Here is a 23,384-nt window from a genome sequence, read left to right on the forward strand (position 1 = left end):
TCCCTCCCTCCCTCACCAGAACACAGGGCTGTCCAGGTCATCTTTGACCGTGTAATATCCCTCGTTGTCCTTGATGCTCTTGGTCAGTCCAAAATCTCCGATCTTCACCGTGCTCTCGTTCTCCACCAGAACGTTCCGGGCCGCCAGATCCCGGTGGATGTAATTCCGAGATCCCAGATAGTCCATTCCCTGGACAGAGGGGAGACACAGAGATGGTTGGAATTTATCCTATCCAAAAAAATATATATATCCCAATAATATTCCCATAACACCGGCGGCATAATGGTCCCAACATTTTTCCATAACGTTCCCACCACATATCTATAACACTGTCAGGTCTAGGGATCTGTTCAACCAGGGTTAATGGTCAGAGTTAGGGGTATGTTAGGCAGCGGTGCTAGTGTTAGGGGCATGTTAGGTAGCGGTGCTAGTGTTAGGGGCATGTTAGGTAGCGGTGCTAGTGTTAGGGGTATGTTAGGTAGCGGTGCTAGTGTTAGGGGTATGTTAGGTAGCGGTGCTAGTGTTAGGGGTATGTTAGGTAGCGGTGCTAGTGTTAGGGGTATGTTAGGTAGCGGTGCTAGTGTTAGGGGTATGTTAGGTAGCGGTGCTAGTGTTAGGGGTATGTTAGGTAGCGGTGCTAGTGTTAGGGGTATGTTGGGCAGCGGTGCGAGTGTTAGGGGTATGTTAGGCAGCGGTGCTAGTGTTAGGGGTATGTTAGGGGTATGTTAGGTAGCGGTGCTAGTGTTAGGGGTGTGTTAGGGGTATGTTAGGTAGCGGTGCTAGTGTTAGGGGTATGTTAGGCAGCGGTGCTAGTGTTAGGGGGTATGTTAGGTAGCGGTGCTAGTGTTAGGGGGTATGTTAGGTAGCGGTGCTAGTGTTAGGGGTATGTTAGGTAGCGGTGCTAGTGTTAGGGGTATGTTAGGTAGCGGTGCTAGTGTTAGGGGTATGTTAGGCAGCGGTGCTAGTGTTAGGGGTATGTTAGGCAGCGGTGCTAGTGTTAGGGGTATGTTAGGCAGCGGTGCTAGTGTTAGGGGGTATGTTAGGCAGCGGTGCTAGTGTTAGGGTATGTTAGGCAGCGGTGCTAGTGTTAGGGGGTATGTTAGGCAGCGGTGCTAGTGTTAGGGGGTATGTTAGGCAGCGGTGCTAGTGTTAGGGGTATGTTAGGCAGCGGTGCTAGTGTTAGGGGGTATGTTAGGCAGCGGTGCTAGTGTTAGGGGGTATGTTAGGCAGCGGTGCTAGTGTTAGGGGGTATGTTAGGCAGCGGTGCTAGTGTTAGGGGTATGTTAGGTGGCGGTGCTAGTGTTAGAAGTATGTTAGGTAGCGGTGCTAGTGTTAGGGGTATGTTAGGCAGCGGTGCTAGTGTTAGGGGGTATGTTAGGCAGCGGTGCTAGTGTTAGGGGTATGTTAGGTGGCGGTGCTAGTGTTAGAAGTATGTTAGGTAGCGGTGCTAGTGTTAGAGGTATGTTAGGTGGCGGTGCTAGTGTTAGAAGTATGTTAGGTAGCGGTGCTAGTGTTAGGGGTATGTTAGGCGGCGGTGCTAGTGTTAGGGGTATGTTAGGCGGCGGTGCTAGTGTTAGGGGTATGTTAGGTGGCGGTGCTAGTGTTAGGGGTATGTTAGGTAGCGGTGCTAGTGTTAGGGGTATGTTAGGCAGCGGAGCTAGTGTTAGGGGTATGTTAGGTAGCGGTGCTAGTGTTAGGGGTATGTTAGGTGGCGGTGCTAGTGTTAGAAGTATGTTAGGTAGCGGTGCTAGTGTTAGGGGTATGTTAGGTAGCGGTGCTAGTGTTAGGGGTATGTTAGGCAGCGGAACTAGTGTTAGGGGTATGTTAGGTAGCGGTGCTAGTGTTAGGGGTATGTTAGGCAGCGGAACTAGTGTTAGGGGTATGTTAGGTAGCGGTGCTAGTGTTAGGGGTATGTTAGGTAGCGGTGCTAGTGTTAGGGGCATGTTAGGCAGCGGAACTAGTGTTAGGGGTATGTTAGGTAGCGGTGCTAGTATTAAAGTACCTGACAGATCTGGACAGCGTAACTAAGCAGAGTCTTCAGGCTGGTCTGGCTTTTGTTGCGAGGGAGGTACTCCTTCAGACTGCCAGCAGGCAGGTACTCCATGATCAACTTGATGGCTCTGCCTCCTGCACACATACAGATAGAGGATGGAGTGAGGCAAAGCAGAAGGTGTGTGTTCAGTAGGTAGGTGTGTGCGGGTGTATACATGTGTGTGCATGCTTGCGTATACTCTGCTCACCCTCCTCCTGACAGATGCCTTTGTACTTGACAATGTTGTGGTGGTAAAGTTCTTTAAGGATTCCTATCTCACACCATAGGTTGCTGCTCTGTTCCTCTCTGTTCTCTGGCTTTAAACTCTTCACTGCAACCAGCTCCCCTGTCCGGTCCCCTCTGGGGTCATACCGACACAGCTCCACCTTGCCAAAGTGACCCTACACACACACACACACACACACACACACACACACACACACACACACACACACACACACACACACACACACACACACACACACACACACACACACACACACACACACACACACACACACACACACACACACAGAGAATATTCATATCACATAATACTGACAAACATTAACGTTACTTGCATATGCACACGGTCTCTGGCATGGTCAAACACACACGTGTGTTACCTCTCCTAAATCTCGAATCTTCTTGAGGAACCTCTTCTTGAACACAGTGGGGTCGACCTCCAGAGTGGGTACAGGCTTGATAGAGGGGTCTAATAGAGGGATACACACTGTTACACACTGACAACCCACACGCTGACAACATACACACACATTGTTGCACACTGACAACATACACACTGTTGCACACTGACAACCCACACGCTGACAACATACACACACATTGTTGCACACTGACAACATACACACTGTTGCACACTGACAACCCAGACGCTGACAACATACACACACATTGTTGCACACTGACAACATACACACTGTTACACACTGACAACCCACACGCTGACAACATACACACTGTTGCACACTGACAACCCAGACGCTGACAACATACACACACATTGTTGCACACTGACAACATACACACTGTTACACACTGACAACCCACACGCTGACAACATACACACACTCAGTTACACACTGACAACATACACACACATTGTTGCACACTGACAACATACACACTGACAACCCACACGCTGACAACATACACACTGACAACATACACAGACATTGTTGCACACTGACAACCCACACGCTGACAACATACACACACTCAGTTACACACTGACAACATACACACACATTGTTGCACACTGACAACATACACACTGACAACCCAGACGCTGACAACATACACACACTCAGTTACACACTGACAACATACACACTGACAAACCAGACGCTGACAACATACACACTCAGTTACACACTGACAACATACACACACATTGTTGCACACTGACAACATACACACTGACAACCCAGACGCTGACAACATACACACACTCAGTTACACACTGACAACATACACACTGACAACCCAGATGCTGACAACATACACACACTCAGTTACACACTGACAACAGACACACTGTTACACACTGACAACCCACACGCTGACAACATACACACACTCAGTTACACACTGACAACAGACACACTGTTACACACTGACAACCCAGATGCTGACAACATACACACACTCAGTTACACACTGACAACAGACACACTGTTACACACTGACAACCCACACGCTGACAACATACACACACTCAGTTACACACTGACAACAGACACACTGTTACACACTGACAACCCAGATGCTGACAACATACACACACTCAGTTACACACTGACAACATACACACTGTTACACACTGACAACATACACACTGTTACACAATGTTACACACTGACAACATACCCAGTGGGTTTATTCAGCAAAGCAACAGCACCAGTATGATGATGTCTAACTGCGACATGACGGCAGTACCTCATTCTAGCCACCGTGTGGGAGTATTTAGGGAAGATTTATATCCATGGGGCCCAGTTAAGGGGGAGCTGTGGAGCGTGAACCCAGTTAACTCCACAACACTCATACACACACTCTTGCAATCTCTCTCTCTAGCTAGTGCTGAGAAACAACTGCCGTCTCTCTGTGTTTCATAATTTTCCTTCAATTCGAAAGAGGCTGAATGTATCTCACTGGAGAAAGCATCCGAGCGAACACAACAGCGGCCCTCTCTCAGTACATGTAGGCCATCTATCTGATGCTGTCTGGGCAAAAAGAGAATGACATCGTTGTAACCCGTAGCATTGAATGCAAGAGAAGCCAGCGAGCATTTGGCCTCCCTTGATTAAATTTTTCAAATAACATTAGCCAATCAGCGTTGAGCTAAACTGAGTGAGGTTAACTGTGAATGGTCCTGGCGCACCAAAAACAAGTGTCAAGGGAAGCCAGTTTGGATTCGGCTTCACACCAAAAGCAGAACGTAATTTACAAAAAAATATATAATTGTTGCATCTCCTTGTGTTGTGGTCCTCCGGTGGCTAGCTAGCTAATGACAATTGTCCCTTTCTTCAATTAGCCATGGATGGAGATAGGGATTTGGTTTTACTTCATTCTGGCCAATGATCCAACCATAATTGTGCCCCTGGCCTGAGAGGATGGAAGTTCAATGTAGCTAGCTAGTTATTTAGACTAATGTTAACTAGCTGGCCTAGCGAATCGTTGCCATGTAATGAAAGGAAGTTAGGATAGCTAGCAAGCATTTTAGCCAGATATCTTAGGACAACAAAAGCTAAATGTTTCGGCAACATGAAAGGAGGTTGTCATTGGTGTTTCTCTACAAGTAGGGTGAGTCAGCATGTTTTTTTTTCACTTCCCCAGTGATTTTACCCATGCACTGCTACTGCTCACTGACACACACACACGTACTCTGTTCCTCAAGGGTGTCAATGTCTCTGACGATGGCCCTGAAGAACGGGCGTTTACGGGGGTCGAAGGTCATACAATGGGTCATCAGTTCAGCCAGCTCTTTGCAGTCTGGAGTAGCTAGCTGACACTCTGCTGCATAGAACCTTTCTTTCTGCTCAGGGAGAGAGAGAGAGGGAGGTGGGGGTGAGAGGGAGGGAGTGGGGAAAGAGAGAGAGAGAGTAGCTTAAGGGTATCTGATACTTTGTGTCCAAACTGGCAATACATGGCATAGAGATGTGTGAGGGTGTAGGATAAAGTGGATTAAGGTGTGTGTGTATACAGTATGTACCTCTGTGAGTTTCTTGTCTTTAAGGGGCACTTCTCCGTCATAGCAGATCTCCCACAGTGTTGTGCCGAATCCCCATTTATCAGCTGCTACACTCAGGTTGGCAGAGTCCTTCACACACTCTGGAGCAATCCAAGGGATCCGGTCCACACACTCTGCAGGTTGACACACACACACACACACACACACACACACACACACACACACACACACACACACACACACACACACACACACACACACACACACACACACACACACACACACACACACACACACACACACACACACACACACACACACACACACACACACACACACACACAACAAAATTTAGTCATAACACAAACAAACAGTCACATGCGGTGCAGAAACCAAAACACTATTATAGTGAACACACAATAATGAACCCTCATCTGTTTGGGGAAGGAATTTGTCATTTTTAATATGTCGGTAGTCCTGTCTTTCCTCACTGACACCTTTACTGTATAATGAGGCAGAGCCTCTCCATGAGGCTCTCTGACTGTCTCCATCTCTAACCGCCTTGCTGACTGTCTCCATATCTAACCCCCTCTCTGACTGTCTCCATCTCTAACCCTCTCTCTGACTGTCTCCATCTCTAACCCCCTCTCTGACTGTCTCCATCTCTAACCCCCTCTCTGACTGTCTCCATCTCTAACCCCCTCCTCTGACTGTCTCCATCTCTAACCCTCTCTCTCTTACTATCTCCATTTCTAACCCCCTCTCTCTCTCTCTAACCCCCTCTCTCTCTGACTGTCCATCTCTAACCCCCTCTCTCTCTGACTGTCCATCTCTAACCCCCCTCTCTCTGACTGTCCATCTCTAACCCCCTCTCTCTGACTGTCTCCATCTCTAACCCCCCTCTCTCTGACTGTCTCCATCTCTAACCCCTCTCTCTCTCTGACTGTCCATCTCTAACCCCCTCTCTCTCTGACTGTCCATCTCTAACCCCCTCTCTCTCTCTGACTGTCCATCTCTAACCCCTCTCTCTCTCTCTGACTGTCCATCTCTAACCCCCTCTCTCTCTCTGACTGTCTCCATCTCTAACCCCCTCTCTCTCTGACTGTCTCCATCTCTAACCCCCTCTCTCTCTGACTGTCCATCTCGAACCCCCTCTCTCTCTCTGACTGTCCATCTCAAACCCCCTCTCTCTCTCTGACTGTCTCCAAGTTCTTCCCACAAGCCCTCACGTCACTTCCAGCTGACAGGAATCCACAGCCCTGCCATGCCAGTAACAGAGAGAGGGAGGGAGAGTGTCCCCATCTGTCAGATCCAGTGGTCCCAGTGGACATTAACACTGTTTGGTCTGTTTAACTGTCTTCACTCAGCCTTACAGACACAGTAAATGTTTACCAAACATAAATATGCCAAAGGGGGGAAAATGGAATGTGAGCTGTGCATTTGTATAGTCTTGTTCCCAAAAACATTCTCCTGGGCCACAAACCTTTCAGAACTCAACATAATTTCAACATAATTTCTACAATCTCAAATTGGGCCCTTGTCCTTTAAGATACGTTGCTCTGGATAACACCACAAATCGAAATGGAACATGATGGTTGTCTTGCACTCAATGTGCATGATTCAGTGAAGTCTTACCCTCTCTGGTCAACACAGTGATGGGTATGCCGGGGTCGCTGAGCTTGATGAAGGGTCCTCCCTCACTGTCCACTCCGTCTCTGGCCAGCAGGATGTTCTTGGTACACACAAAGCCATGCACTAGCTTCTTATCCTCCTACAGAGACAGAGAGAGATAGTCTCTCAGAGCTTTGCACACCTGGATTGTCAAAACTAAGCCACTCAGAAACATTTAATGTTACCTTGGTAAGCAACTCCAGTGTATACTTGGCTTGTGTTTTAGGTTATTGTCCTGCTGAAAGGTGAAATTGTCTCCCAATGTCTGTTGGAAAACAGATTTTCCTCTCTGATTTTCCCTGTGCTTAGCTCCATTCCGCTTATTATCCTTGCCAATGACAAGCATATCCATAACCTAATGCAGCCACCATCATGCTTGAAAATATGAAGAGTGTTACTCAGTGATGTGTTGTGTTGGATTTACCCCCAAACACAACGCTTTGTATTCAGGACATTTCTTTGACATTTTCTTTACAGTTTTACTTTAGTGCCTTATTGCAAACAGGAAGCATGTTTTGGAATAGTTTTATTCTGTTCAGGCTTCCTTCTTTTCACTTTGTCATGCAGGTTAGTATTGTGAAGTAACTACAATGTTGTGGATCCATCCTCAGTTTCCTCCTATCACAGCCATTCTACTCTAACTTTTTTAAAGCCACCGTTGGCTTCATGGTGTTTTTCTTCCTCTCTGGCAACTGAGTTAGGAAGGATGCCTGTATATTTCTGGTGACTAGGTGTTTTGATACACCATCCAAACTGTAAATGAATAACTTCACCATGTGCAAAGGGACATTCAATGTCTGCCTTTTTCCCAACGTCTACCAATAGGTGCCCTTATGTGGGAGGCATTGGGAAACCTCCCTGGTCTTTATGGTTGAATCTGTGTTTGAAATCCACAACTCGAACTGAGGGACCTTACAGATGAGTGTATGTGTGGGGTACAGAGATGTAGTCATAAAAACTCATGTTAAACACAGAGTCCATGCAATTATTATGTGACTTGTTAAGCACATTTTTACTCCTGAACTTATTTAGGCTTGCCGTAACAAAGAGATTGAAGACATTTCAGAGTGTGTTTTTCTCACCAGGTAGCTGAGAGCGCTGGCCAGTTGTTTGGCCACCTGGAACTTCCATGGTGTACTGAGAGGACTGTGTTGTCTCCGCATGAACACATCCAACGGACCTAACTGGACAAACTCCTCCACCATGATATCTGGGAGAGAGAGAGAGACATGGACAGGTTTGCAAAGGGTCAAAAAACCTTCCGGTTAATTTCCATGGGAATTCAAACGCAGGAATTTGGGGAATTTAGCATAAATTCATTAAAAAAAGTTAGCTAATACCCGTGAACCTTTTTGTGGGATACTCATAAGGCAATTCTAGGTCTTGTAGCATATTTTGGTTAAACTATCCCCAATGCAATGGAACTCCAACCCTCTGCATGCGCTGTGCATTCTTGCAGTGCACTCTTCCATCACATGTACAGCTGAGTCTCAAGATCTTGCACACTAATGAGAAGCTTTGAGCCCACACTACTACACTGTCTGAGCCAAGGACGACATGCTTTCTGGTAAGTTTTGATTACAATACTGGGTGGGGGTGAATATATTTTATATGACATACATTATTTTTTGTTAACTAGTAAATAGAGCCTACAGCAAAGTGTGTTTAACTCATTTCTAACTTGTTAACAATTTCTGCTAGTTAGTTTTTGCTACAATGCGGGTTTTAGCTTGTTTGAGACTGTTAATTCACCTGTTTCCATACATGTTTAATTTTAAAAAATGCATCTTACAAATGAGCTGTTAAATCGAACTGCTTAACTATTTATCTGTACATGGAATTGTATTTGGGGTTTTTTACAAAAAAAATGTACAGGAAAATTCCACGGGCATCATCTGAGGTGTGGAGACATTTCACTGCAGCTGATGTACAAGTACAATCTGTGTACATTTGCAAAAACTGTGCCAAATCATATGTGAAGAATGCAACAAAGACGCAGAATCCTCTGGCTAAGTTCATAAAGTTCCCTCAGCGCTCACAACAAGCAACCTCTGACAAAAGTCCCTCTACTTCTATTTGAGGTGAAAATGATGAATCAGACACCTTATCGATAACAACAGCCCACGGTCCTCCTGGAATCAGACACCTTATCGATAACAACAGCCCACGGTCCTCCTGGAATCAGACACCTTATCGATAACAACAGCTCATGTCCTCCTGGAATCAGACACCTTATCGATAACAACAGCTCATGTCCTCCTGGAATCAGACGTTTTTTTGACTCAATGGAGGAACGTAGTCAGAGAAATGCTGATGAATGTCTTGCTCAAGCTGTGTATGCAACTGGTTCACCTCTGATCCTCACAGGCAATGTGTATTGGAAGAGATTTCTGAATGTTCTTCACCCAGCATACTCTCCTCCGACCAGACATGCTTTATCTACTCATTTGCTGGATGCAGAGTTCAACAGAGTTCAAGTGAAGGTCAAGCAAATCATCAGAGAAAGCAGACTGTATTGCAATCATCTCTGATGGGTGGTTGAATGTTCTTGGCCAAGGAATAATTAACTACATCATCTCCACCCCTCAACCAGTATTCAGGAGTAGAAATGTGCTTAACAATACACAGACACAAGGGACAACAGACACACCAGTCTCTACATTGCAGATGAGCTGAAGGCAGTCATCAATGAACTTGGACCACAGAAGGTATTTGCACTGGTGACAGACAATGCTGCGAACATGAAGGCTGCTTGGAGGAGTCCTACCCTCACATCACACCCATTGAATCTGATTCTCTTGGACATCATGACACTGAAAACAATGGATACACTCTACAAGAGAGCAAAGGAAATGGTTAGGTATGTGAAGGGTCACTAAGTTATAGCAGTAATCTACCTCACCAAGCAAAGTGAGAAGAATAAGAGCACCACATTTAAGCTGCCCAGCAACACCTGTTGGGGTGATGTTGTCATCATGTTTGACAGTCTCCTGGAGGTGAAGGAGTCTCTCCAAGAAATGGCCATATCACAGTCTGCCGATATGGACAGCCCCATCAAGAGCATCCTCCTGGATGATGTATTATGGGAGAGAGTGGTAAGCAGCCTGAAACTCCTGAAACCTATAACAGTAGTCATTGCACGGATTGAGGGAGACAATGCCATCCTGTCTGATGTTCAGACTCTGCTTGCAGATGTAAGAGAAGAACCTGTACTGCCCTGCCCACTTCACTGTTGCTCCAAGCAGAGGAAACTGCAGTTCTGAAATACATCAAAAAGCGTGAAGACTTCTGCCTGAAGCCCATACATGCTGCAGCGTACATGTTGGACCCCAAGTATGCTGGCTAGAGCACCCTGTCTGGTGCAGAGATCAACAAGGCCTATGGTGTCATCACTACCGTGTCTCGCCACCTTGGCCTGGATGAGGGCAAGGTTCTTGGCAGTCTGGTGAAGTACACTTCCAAGCAAGGGCTTTGGGATGGAGATGCAATATGGCAGTCTTGCCAACATACTGTATCTCATCAGCCACCTGGTAGAAGGGACTTTGTGGATCTGAGGCTCTTTCCCCTGTTGCCTCCATCATCCTCCAAATCCCACCAACATCAGCCGCCTCAGAGCGCATCTGATCCTTGTTTGGGAATACACACCAAAGCACACAACAGGCTGACCAATACAGAGGTTGAAAAATTGGTGGCCATCCGGGCAAATTTTAAGCTTTTTGAGCCTGACAATGTGCCAGCCTCAACAAGGTTGGAAAGTGACAGTGAAAATGGGGCCTTAGAATCTGATGTTCAAGAGGTGGACATTGAGGAGGTCCAGGGAGAAGACATGGAAGCCTGAGAGGCTGATGTTCAAGAGGTGGACATTGAGGAGGTCCAGGAGAAGACATGGAAGCCTGAGAGGAAGACAACCAGACCTTTAGTTTCTAGACTATCATTTTACAGATGTACGTTTTTGGGAGATGTGATGGATCATTCAATATTCCCTTTCTTTTGTTGTTCCAGTGTAATCATCCCATGTGAAGAGTCAACTCATTTAATTAAAGTTCACTAAATCATTTATTTCTATTAGAAGGATTTAATCATGTCTACTTATGACGAGGTAAAAGGTTTATGTAACTGTCTCCATATGATATGGTAAATATATCCAAGGCAAAAAACATCTACATTTAAATGGTATTAATATTAATTTGCATACATTTCTGTTAATTCCCATGGAAAGTTTCCACCTCTGAAATGTGCAACCCTAGACATGGACAGCAGTGGAATCTGCTGAGGGAAGGATGGCTCATAACAATGGCTGGAATCGAGCGAATGATACCATTCCACCTATTCCGCTCACGCCATTACCATGAGCCTGTCCTCCCCAATGATCTTCTTTGGGGCAGTATTTTCACGTCCGGATGAAAAGCGTGTCCAAAGTAAACAGCCTGCTACTCAGACCCAGAAGCTAAGATATGCATATTATTAGTCGGTGTGGATAGAAAACACTCTGAAGTCTCTAAAACTCTAAAACTGTTTGAATCATGTCTGTGAGTATAACAGAACTTATTTGGCAGACGAAACCCCGAGGACAAACCATTCAGACTTTTTTTTTTTGAGGTCACTCTCTATTCAATGGTTTTTCATTGGGAATCCAGATTTCTAATCAACTTTCCTGCAGTTCCTATCGCTTCCACTGGATGTCAACAGTCTTTAGAAATTGGTTGAGGTTTTTCCTTTGAGAAATGAAGAAGTAATGAGGCTCGAGGGAAGTGTACTCTTTGTTAGAGGCGTGTGACCTGAAAGCACGCTCCACTTTGTTTTCCTCCGGTATTGAACACAGATCATCCAGTCTTAAATTATATTGATTATTTACGTAAAAAAATACCTGAAGTTGTATTACAAAAGTCGTTTGAAATGTTTGGACAATGCTTTGTCTGAGCAGATACAGAATTAGTTAGGTAACATTGATAAATAAGATGTTTTATTTACTTTCATAATATGCTTATGTGAGATACTTGTCATTAGAATGTATTTTTTTGGACTATACAGTTGAATTTTCCTTTCTTCTCTAGGGAAAAGTCACTTGGGGTCCAGAGAGGGGAGAGGTCAGGCTTGTCTTTTACGTCTGGTAATATGCGGGGCGGCAGGGTAGCCTAGTGGTTAGAGCGTTGGACTAGTAACCAAAAGGGTGCAAGTTCGAATCCCCGAGCTGACAAGGTAAATCAGTCGTTCTGCCCCTGAACAGGCAGTTAATCCACTGTTCCTAGGCCGTCATTGAAAATAAGAATTTGTTCTTAACCGATTTGCCTAGTAAAATAAAGGTAAAATTAAAATGCAGAATATCAGAAAGGGAGAAGTCAGTGTGATCTCGCTCTCCATACCCGATGTGAGTAAGACCTTTAAACATTCTCAAGGTCGCAGGGACGCAAATTGTGTAAAAAGTGAAGGGGTCTGAATACTTTCCGAATGCACTCTACCTACAGTATGTAAAAATGCTGTTCATTGACTACATCTCAGCATTCAACACCATAGTGCTCTCAGGACCCTGGGACTCAACACCTCCCTCTGCAACTGGATCCTGGACTTGAGGGTAGGAAGGGTAGGAAACAACACATCCGCCACGTTGACCATCAACAAAGGTGCCCCTCAGGGGTGTGTGCTTAGTCCCTTCCCGTACTCCCTGTTCACGCACGACTTCAACACCTTTATGAAGTTTGCTGATGACCCAGCTATGGTAGGACTGATCACCAACAATGATGAGGCAGCCTTAAGGTCTTCATTTTAATTTTATTTTTACCCCTCTTTATCCCCAATTTTGTGGTTTCCAATTGGTAGTTACAGTCTTGTCTCATCGCTGCAACTCCTGTACAGACTCGGGAGAGGCGAAGGTCGAGAGCCGTGCGTTCCTCTGAAACACAACCCAACCAAGCCGCACTGCTTTTTCCCCACAATGCCCACTTAACCTGGAAGTCAGCCGCAATGTGTCGGAGGAAACACCGTACACCTGGCGACCGTGTCAGCGTGTACTGAGCCCGGCCCGCCACAGGAGTCGCTAGTGCACGATGGGACAAGAACATTCCTGCCGGACAAACCCTCCCCTAACCCGGATGAAGCTGGGCCAATTGTGCGCCGCCCCATGGGTCTCCCATTCGCGGCCGGCTGCGATAGAGCCTGGACTCGAACCCAGAATCTTTAGTGGCACAGCCTTAGACCCCTGCGCCACTCGGGAGGCCAGCCTAAAGTTCTACCACTGCACCATCGAGAGCATCTTGAGTGCTTGCATCAACGCTTGGTACGGCAACGGCAAGGTACCCGAACGCAAGGTTCTACTGAGGTGGTGATTACAGCTAAGTACATCACTGGGGCCAAGATCCCTGCCATCAAGGACCTCTATACCAGTCGATGTCAGTGGAAGGCCCAAGAAATGGTCAGACTCAAGCCATACTGTTCCCTCTGCTACTGCATGGCAAGCGGTACTCATGCACCAGTCTGGAACCAACAAGACCCTAAACAGCTTCTATCACCAAGCCATAAGACTACTAAACAAGACTGCTAAATAGATTATCAAATGGCTACCAGGACTACCTGCATTGACCCCCATTTTTGCACTCTCTCTTGCACGGACTCTGTACACACACACTGGACTCTACCCACACACCCATACACTGACACCCCAACACACACACACACACACACACACACACACACACACACACACACACACACACACACACACACACACACACACACACACACACACACACACACACACACACACACACACACTTTCACACCCATCACATAAGTTGCTACTACTGTCTATATTCTATCCAGTCGCCAAGTCACTTTACCCCTACCTATATTACTCGTTATTTTACTGTGTATTTATTTTTTATCTTTAACTCTGCATTGTTGGAAAGGGCCCATAAGTAAGCATTTCACTGTTGATCTACATCTGTTGTTTATGAAGCATAACATTTGATTTGGACACACACAAACACACACACGAAAGGGTAGATGAAGGAAATAGGAAATCAGGGAGGGAAAGGGAGAGAGTTAGGCAAGATAAAACAAAGTGACATCCCAGTCAGCCTGTACATTCCTAGGTTCCTGCCTTTCTAGGGAGATTTTCCTAGCCACCGTGCTTCTACATCTGCTTGCTGTTTAGGATTTTAGGCTGGTATTCTGTACAGCACTTTCTGACATCTGCTGATGCAAAAAGGGCTTTAGAAATACATTTGATTGATTGATACATTAAGTCACATGCTATTGACTGGAACTGAATTCATTTCACTAAGAATGGATGCCTCAAACAACACACACACAATATTCTGCCTGGCTACCACAACAGTAAGTAAGACTGGTTTGTCTTTTGTTGGGGAAAACAGTATAGCTACATTACTGTACTCATACCAAACATCTCCCACTAACTGGTTTAGACAGGTAAATCGTGTTCAGAGGGTACAGCACAGTATAGATGAATCTCAAACTGAACACTAAGTCCTTTATCGAGTGATCGACTGCTCAAAGTGATCGGTTTGAGATTCAACCTATGTCAACGTACTATTCAGTACTGAGTCAACAGCTCATGTGGAGTTCATTAATTATAAATAATGACAAGTCCCATCATATCTGCTGATCTACTATTGCAATACTGTAGTATAGGTTCTGTATGAACACTGCACAGGAAGAGAGGTTTATAGGGTAGGTTACTGTGTGTGTGTGTGTGTGTGTGTGTGTGTGTGTGTGTGTGTGTGTGTGTGTGTGTGTGTGTGTGTGTGTGTGTGTGTGTGTGTGTGTGTGTGTGTGTGTGTGTGTGTGTGTGTGTGTGTGTGTGTGTGTGTGTGTGTGTGTGTGTGTGTGTGTACACTCACTCTCAAGGTGGCGTACACAGACTCCATAGAGCAGGGCGATGTGCTTATGGGAGACCTGCCGCATCATACTAGCTGTCTCAAAAAAGGCCTGGGGAGAGAGAGGGATAACAGGAGAGAGAGGGATAACAGGAGAGAGAGGGATAACAGGAGAGAGAGGGATAACAGGAGATTGAGGGATAACAGGAGAGAGAGGGATAACAGGAGAGAGAGGGATAGGAAGAGAGAGAGGGATAGGAAGAGACAGGAGAGAGAGTGAGAGAGAGAGAGGGGGAGAACAGGAGAGAGAGAGAGATGGGGAGAACAGGAGAGAGAGGGGGAGAACAGGAGAGAGAGGGATAACAGGAGAGAGAGGGATAGGAAGAGAGAGAGGGATAGGAAGAGACAGGAGAGAGAGTGAGAGAGAGAGAGGGGGAGAACAGGAGAGAGAGAGAGATGGAGAGAGAGGGACAGATGGAGGACAGGAGAGAGACCGAGATGGAGGACAGGAGAGAGGGAGAGAGACGGAGAGACAGGGGTGGGGGGGCAAGAGAGAGGGAGATAGATGGAGAACAGGAGAGAGAGAGAGAGATGGGGACAGGAGGGAGAGACAGCGGGAGAGACAGATACAGATGGAGGATAGGGGAAACGGAGGGAGAGACAGCGGGGGAAACAGATGGAGGACAGGGGAGAGAGAGTGAGAGGGAGAGACAGAGGGAGAGAGAGGGAGAGATAGGGGGGGAGGACAGAGAGAGGGAGGCAGAGGGAGAGACAGATGGGGGACAGAAGAAGGAACGACAGAGGGGGAGACAGAGAGTCAGAGTTAGCTAATATGGAACGTGGCATAATACTGACACAGTCTAATAAAAAGCATGAGCTGGTGCACCCCCAGAGAACATTATTTAGTGCTGAGGTGCTAACTAACAGAGAATACACTGGAAGCTATTTAAATAAAGAGAGCCGCACACACATACACAACTGAGTCGGGAGTTTACATACACTTAGGTTGGAGTCATTGAAACTCGTTTTTCAACCACTCCACAAATTTCTTGTTAACCTCTTTGGGCTAGGGGGCAGTATTTTCACGTCCGGATGAAAAGCGTGCCCAGAGTAAACGGCCTGCAACTCAGGCCCAGAAGCTAGGATATGCATATTATTAGTAGATTTGGATAGAAAACACGCAAAAAGTTTCTAAAACTGTTTGAATCATGTCTGTGAGTATAACAGAACTCATATGGCAGGCAAAAACCTAATAAAAATCCAGCCAGGAAGTGGGAAATCTGAGGTTTGTAGTTTTCAAGTGATTGCCTATCCAATATCCAGTGTAAATTGGGTCAGATTGCACTTCCTAAGGCTTCCACTAGATGTCAACAGTCTTTATAAAGTTGTTTCAGGCTTCTCTTGTGAAAGGGGAGAGAATAAGACCACTCACGGTAAGTGGCTCAGCTGAAAGCCTAAGTTGTTTATCACGCGTGAGCTCCCTTTCCTTTCTTATGACAACGGAATTGTCTGGTTGGAATATAATTGAAGATTTATGATAAAAACATCCTAAAAATGGCTTAAGGACAGCAAAGGCAAGGTATTGAGGTGGCCATTACAAAACCATGACCTCAATCCTATAGAAAATTGGTGGTCAGAGCTGAAAAAGTGTGTGTGAGCAAGGAGACCTACAAACATGACTCAGTTACACCAGCTCTGTCATGAGGAATGGGACAAAATTCACCTAACTTATTGTGGGAAGCTTGTGGAAGGCTTCCCAAAATATTTGACCCAAGTTAAATCATTTAAAGGCAATGCTACCAAATACTAATTGAGCATATGTAAACTTCTAACCCACTGGGATTGTGATGAAAGAAATAAAAGCTGAATTAAATCATTCTCTCTGCTATTATTCTGACATAAAGTGGTGATCCTAACGGAAACAGGGAATGTTTACTAGGATTAAATGTCAGGAATTGTGAAAAACTGAGTTTAAATGTATTTGGCTAAGGTGTATGTAAACCTACGACTTTACCTCTACACACACACACACACACACACACACACACACACACACACACACACACACACACACACACACACACACACACACACACACACACACACACACACACACACACACACACACACACACACACACACACACACACACACACATGAACTTTGATCATTGATATAGTAAATGAATGATAGGAAATGAAAGAGAATTAGTTTTATGTCTCTGGAGAAAGACAGATGGCTTCGGAATGTGTTGGGGGGATGAGAGGAGAGCAACGTGTGAAACAGGGGAGACAGATGGACATCTGTAGATTAGATGAAGGAGGGATTGAGGTCAGGAGGTGAGGACAGATTCTCTTAAGGGAGTAATAAATATCCTGTTACCCTCTTTATTAGCTTCCTGTGGAGCCATAAAACATAAGAATTGGAGAGAAGGAGGAGTGTTTTAAGTAGGATGTATATAACTGTGTTGTGAGAAATGTTTTGCTGTCTGATTACAGCTGTAAAGAACCTTTGGGAAGAATTCAACTTGGTTAAAGCTTCTCTAGTGTCCGTGGGATATTTACTCTGAAAGATATACATTTACTCTGAAAAAGAAGAACCTAACACACACACCCACACACCCACACACACACACACACACACACACACACACACACACACACACACACACACACACACACACACACACACACACACACACACACACGTATTGGGTAAAAAAACACCAACTTTTCGGCATCACTGTGCCTTCTTCACTCTTCTTGAGGGAGTCCCTAAAGTAATCCCATGATGTAGATGGTGTAGGTGTGTCTTACCAGGGAGATGTCTCTGTGTCCAGACCCCAACACCTTCAGCACTACTTTGAGCTCCTGAGAGGGATAGTATCCTGCATCCTCCTCACTCTTCACCTTCAGTACTCCAGCATAGATGTTGGTCCGGGTACCCAGCCCCAGGTGCTCTCCCTGATAGATACAGGAGGAAGAGGACAGAGAGTTAGTCAATACACTCATAACATACACACATCGTAAATACACACTGGTGACAAACACCAGTAAGAAAACACTGAAGGGCTGAAGTGCCTAGAAGAGTAAAGATTGCCAGTGTCTTTCAGCCGATGGATGGATGGATGTGACTGAGGTACGGTTTGTGTGTGTAGCAAAGTGTAATGTAGCAGAGGGTGTAGTGTGTGTCTAGCAGTGTGTGTAGAGTGTGTCTAGCAGTGTGTGTAGAGTGCATGTGTTTTATAATTTTTTATTTCACCTTTATTTAACCAGGTAAGCTAGTTGAGAACAAGTTCTCATTTACAACTGCGACCTGGCCAAGATAAAGCAAAGCAGTGTGACACAAACAACAACACAGAGTTACACATGGAGTAAACAAGCGAACAGTCACAATAGGGAAAAAAAGAAAGTCTATATACAGTGTGTGCAATTGGCATGAGGTGGAAAGACAATGAATAGGCCATAGTAGAAAAGTAATTACAATTTAGCAGATTAACACTGGAGTGATAGATGAGCAGATGATGATGTATAAGTAGTGATACTGGTGTGCAGAAGAGCAGCAAAGTAAATAGAAACAATATGGGGATGAGGTAGCTAGATTGGGAGGGCTATTTACAGATGGACCATGTACAGCTGCAGCGATCGGTTACCTGCTCAGATAGCTGATGTTTAAAGTTAGTGAGTGAAATATAAATCTCCAGCTTCAGCGATTTTTGCAATTCATTCCAGTCATTGGCAGCAGAGAACTGGAAGGAAAGGTGGCCAAAGGAGGTATTGGCTTTGGGGCTCGTGCTACGGTTGGGTGTTGTTATTGTGACCAGTGAGCTGAGATAAGGTGGAGCTTTACCTAGCATAGACTTATAGATGACCTGGAGCCAGTGGGTCTGGCAATGAATATGTAGCGAGGGCCAGCCGACTAGAGCATTCAGGTCGCAGTGGTGGGTAGTATAAGGCGCTTGGTAACAAAACGGGTGGCACTGTAATAAACTACATCCAATTTGCTGAGTAGGGTGTTGGAGGCTATTTTGTAGATGACATCGCCAAAGTCGAGGATCGGTAGGATAGTCAGTTTTACTAGGGTAAGTTTGGCAGTGTGAGTGAAGGAGGCTTTTTTTGCAAAATAGAAAGACGATTCTAGATTTAATTTTGGATTGGAGATGTTTAATAGGAGTCTGGAAGGAGAGTTTACAGTCTAGCCAGACACCTAGGTATTTGTAGTTGTCCACGTATTCAAGGTCAGAACCGTCCAGAGTAGTGATGCTAGTCGGGCGGGCAGGTGCGGGCAGCAAACGGTTGAAAAGCATGCATTTAGTTTTGCTAGCGTTTAAGAGCAGTTGGAGGCCACGGAAGGAGTGTTGTATGGCATTGAAGCTCGTTTGGAGGTTTGTTAACACAGTGTCCAAAGAAGGGCCAGATGTGTCGTCTGCGTAGAGGTGGATCAGATAATCACCAGCAGCAAGAGCAACATCATTGATGTATACAGAGAAAAGAGTCGGCCCAAGAATTGTACCCTGTGGAATCCCCATAGAGACAGCCAGAGGTCCGGACAATAGGCCCTCCGATTTGACACACTGAACTGTCTGTGAAGTAGTTGGTGAACTAGGCAAGGCAGTCATTTGAGAAACCAAGGCTATTGAGTCTGCCGATAAGAATGAGTGACAGAGTCGAAAGCCTTGGCCAGGTTGATGAAGCGGCTGCACAGTACTGTCTTTTATCAATGGCGGTTATGATATCGTTTAGTACCTTGAGTGTGTCTGAGGTGCACCCATGACCAGCTTGGAAATCGGATTGCACAGCGGAGAAGGTACGGTGAGATTTGAAATGGTCAGGGATCTGTTTATTGACTTGGCTTTCAAAGACTTTAGAAAGGCAGGGCAGGGCCAAACTGTCTAACAGTTTGGGTCTAGAGTGTAACTCCCTTTGAAGAGGGGGATGACCGCGGCAGCTTTCCAATCTTTAGGGATCTCGGAGGATATGAAAGAGGTTGAACAGACTGGTAATAGGGGTTGCAACAATGACGGCGGATAATTTTAGAAAGAGAGGGTCCAGATTGTCTAGCCCAGCTGATTTGTACGGGTCCAGGTTTTACAGCTTTGCAGTATTTGGGTGAAGGAGAAGCTCGAGCAAGTAGCTGCAGGGGGTGCGGAGCTGTTGGCCGGGGTTGGAGTAGCCAGGAGGAAAGCATGGCCAGCCGTAGAGAAATGCTTATTGAAATGTTCAATTATCATGGTTTTAACGCTGGTGACCGTGTTGCACACCCTCAGTACAGTGAGCAGCTGGGAGGAGGTGCTCTTGTTCTCCATGGACTTTACAGTGTCCCAAAACTTTTGGGAGTTAGAGCTACAGGATGCAAATTTCTGTTTGAAAAAGCTAGCGTTTGCTTTCCTGACTGTGTGTATTGGTTCCTGACTTCCCTGAACAGTTGCATATAGTGGGGACTATTTGATGCTATTGCAGTCCGCCACAGGATGTTTTTGTGCGGGTCAAGGGCAGTCAAGTTTGGAGTGAACCAAGGGCTATATCTGTTCTTAGTTCTACATTTTTTGAAAGGGGCATGCTTATTTAAGATGGTGAGAAAATGACTTTTAAAGAACGACCAGGCATCCTCCACTGACGGGATGAGGTCAATATCCTTCCAGGATACCCGGACCAGGTCAATTAGAAAGGCCTGCTCGCAGAAGTGTTTTAGGGAGCGTTTGACAGTGACGAAGGGTGGTCGTTTGACCGTGGACCCATAGTGGATGCAGGCAATGAGGCAGTGATCGCTGAGATCCTGATTGAAAACAACAGAGGTGTATTTGGATGGCAAGTTGGTCAGGATAATATCTATGAGTGCCCATGTTTACAGATTTAGGGTTGTACCTGCTGGGTTCCTTGATGATTTGTGTGAGACTGAGGGCATCTAGCTTAGATTGTAGGACTGCCGGGGTGTTAAGCATATCCCAGTTTAGGTCACCTAACAGAACGAACTCTGATGATAGATTAGGGGCAATCAATTCACATATGGTGTCCATGGCACAGCTGGGAGCTGAGGGGGGTCTATAACAGGCGGCAACTGTGAGAGACTTATTTCTGGAGAGATACATTTTTTAAATTAGAAGTTGGAACTGTTTGGGCATAGACCTGGAAAGTATGACAGAACTTTGCAAGCTAACTCCTCCCCTTTTGGCAGTTCTATCTTGATGGAAAATGTTGTAGTTAGGTATGGAAATCTAATAATTTTTGGTGGCCTTCTAAGCCAGGATTCAGACATGGCAAGGACATCAGGGTTGGCTGAGTGTGCTAAAGCAGTGAGTAAAACAAAATTAGGGAGGAGGCTTCTGATGTTAACATGCATGAAACCAAGGATTTTTCAATTACAGAAGTCAGCAAATGAGAGTGCCTGGGGACACGCAGGGCCTGGGTTAGCCTCCACATCATCCGAGGAACAGAGGAGGAGTAGGATGAGGGTACGGCTAAAGGCTAGCAAAACTGGTCGTCTAGTGCGTTGGGGACAGAGAATAAAAGGAGCAGATTTCTGGGTGTGGTGAATAGATTCAGGGCATAATGTGCAGACAGGGGTATGGTTGGGTGCGGGTACAGTGGAGGTAAGCCCAGGCACTGAGTGATGATAAGCGAGGTTGCATCTCTGGACACGCTGATTATACTGGGTGAGGTCACCGCATGTGTGAGAGGTGGGACATGTTGAGTGGGTCTAGGGGCTCTGCAGTAAACTAAAACAATGATAATCATCCTAAACAACAGTATCAAAGGCATATTGACATTTGAGAGAGACATAAAGCAAGGCATAAAGCAATCACAGGTGTTGATTGGGAGAGTTAGCTAAGACAACAACAGGTAAGACAACAGCAGCTAATCAGCTAAGACAACAACAACAGGTAAAATGGCGATAAATGGGCAGAGAGGGTCGGTTAGCTACACACAGGGCCTGAGTTCGGGGCTCGGGCCAACAGATAAATAAAAGGTAAACCAAATGGAGTACCGTGATAAATGAACAGTCCAGCAGGCATCAGCTATGTAGCCAAGTGATCATAGGGTTCAGTGAACAGCAATAGTTGGAACAGGGAAGCCGCGGGGTAGTCGTTGCTACGCTAGCACGCGGGAGACACAGCGTTTAAAGTTAGCAGGCCGGGGTAAGTAGAAGTGTCTGCTCCGTTGTCCGGCAAAGGCCGGTTGAAGGCACAGCTGATGGAATTACGCCTGCAGACCAATTGTTGTGGCACGGCGGGGTGCCGTGTCGGTGACGGGACCGGGCCAGATGGCGAAAGAGGTATTGTAGTTGTGGTAATTTCATTTGCTAGCCGGGAGATGTGCCTGGCTCAGGGCTAGCGTCGGGGCTGGGCCACTTAGTGGCAGCTAGCTAGCTGTGATGATCAATGGTCCAGGGTTTACGGCAGGAATCCGGCGTTGTAGTGGAGAAAAACAGTCCTAGGCTGGTAGGTATTATCCAGGCTAAAAAACGGCTGGTGCCTGAGCAGAGGGTAAAGGCCACTAACAGTGGCTAACAATGACTAAATAGCTAGTAGCTAATTAGCTGGCTAGCTGTTGAAGAAAGTTTTGGCTATAAGGCCTAAAAAATAGCAGATCCGTGTCACATTGAGTGAGGCAAAAAGAGATTGAAAAATAAATTGGAATATATACAAAAAATACAAAAAGTAAACGAGAGGACGACAAACCACGTCTGCACTGCTAAGCATTCTTGAGAAAAAGAAGAAAAAAAACCTGTGGTTCTAGCAGTGTGTGTATGTAGCAGTGTGTCGCAGTGCGTGTGTGTGCGTGTGTGTGTGTGTGTAGAGGTGTGTGTGTCGCAGTGTGTATAGAGGTGTGTGTGTCGCAGTGTGTGTGTTTGTGATACAGCACCTGCATGATCTCCTCCTTGAGAATCCTGTGGAAGCTGAGTTGACTCTCCTGCAGGGTTGTTTGGGGAACCAGCACTCTGTCCTTAGTTACCACCAGCAGGTTCGACACCTCTGAAACACACACACATTAGCCAGTGCAGCACACGCCAGGGCACACAACTACAACAAAAAGCTTTTCAAGGCCCAGTGCAGCACACACCAGGGCACACAACAGGCCCAGTGCAGCACACACCAGGCCCAGTGCAGCACACACCACGCCCAGTGCAGCACACACCAGGCCCAGGGCAGCACACACCAGGCCCAGGGCAGCACACACCAGGCCCAGGGCAGCACACACCCAGAGCAGCACACACCAGAGCACACAACAGGCCCAGTGCAGCACACACCAGGGCACACAACAGGCCCAGTGCAGCACACAACAGGCCCAGTGCAGCACACAACAGGCCCAGTGCAGCACACACCAGGGCACACAACAGGCCCAGTGCAGCACACACCAGGCCCAGTGCAGCACACACCAGGGCACAGACCAGGCCCAGTGCAGCACACACCAGGCCCAGTGCAGCACACACCAGGCCCAGTGCGGCACACACCAGGGCACAGACCAGGCCCAGTGCAGCACACACCAGGCCCAGTGCAGCACACACCAGGCCCAGTGCGGCACACACCAGGCCCAGTGCGGCACACACCAGGCCCAGTCCGGCACACACCAGGCCCAGTCCGGCACACAACAGGCCCAGTGCGGCACACAACAGGCCCACTGCGGCACACAACAGGCCC

General features: G+C 46.4%; 1 protein-coding gene across 2 annotated transcripts in view; it reads right to left on the bottom strand.

Annotated features, from left to right (window-relative positions):
- jak1 (Janus kinase 1) overlaps positions 1-23,384 on the bottom strand; it is a 75,215-nt gene that overhangs the window by 11,963 nt on the left and 39,868 nt on the right. For both annotated transcript variants that reach the window (XM_046300220.1, XM_046300221.1), the window contains 11 exons: positions 22,609-22,718; positions 17,563-17,709; positions 14,771-14,858; positions 7,997-8,124; positions 6,879-7,014; positions 5,265-5,416; positions 4,937-5,087; positions 2,659-2,747; positions 2,241-2,433; positions 2,003-2,127; positions 17-189 (listed from right to left, as the gene is read on the bottom strand). In XM_046300220.1, coding sequence (XP_046156176.1) covers positions 17-189; positions 2,003-2,127; positions 2,241-2,433; positions 2,659-2,747; positions 4,937-5,087; positions 5,265-5,416; positions 6,879-7,014; positions 7,997-8,124; positions 14,771-14,858; positions 17,563-17,709; positions 22,609-22,718 — 1,492 coding nt within the window. The remainder of the gene's footprint in view (positions 1-16; positions 190-2,002; positions 2,128-2,240; positions 2,434-2,658; positions 2,748-4,936; positions 5,088-5,264; positions 5,417-6,878; positions 7,015-7,996; positions 8,125-14,770; positions 14,859-17,562; positions 17,710-22,608; positions 22,719-23,384) is intronic.

Source organism: Oncorhynchus gorbuscha, linkage group LG15, assembly GCF_021184085.1.
Source record: "Oncorhynchus gorbuscha isolate QuinsamMale2020 ecotype Even-year linkage group LG15, OgorEven_v1.0, whole genome shotgun sequence".
NCBI classification, from domain to species: Eukaryota; Metazoa; Chordata; class Actinopteri; order Salmoniformes; family Salmonidae; genus Oncorhynchus; species Oncorhynchus gorbuscha.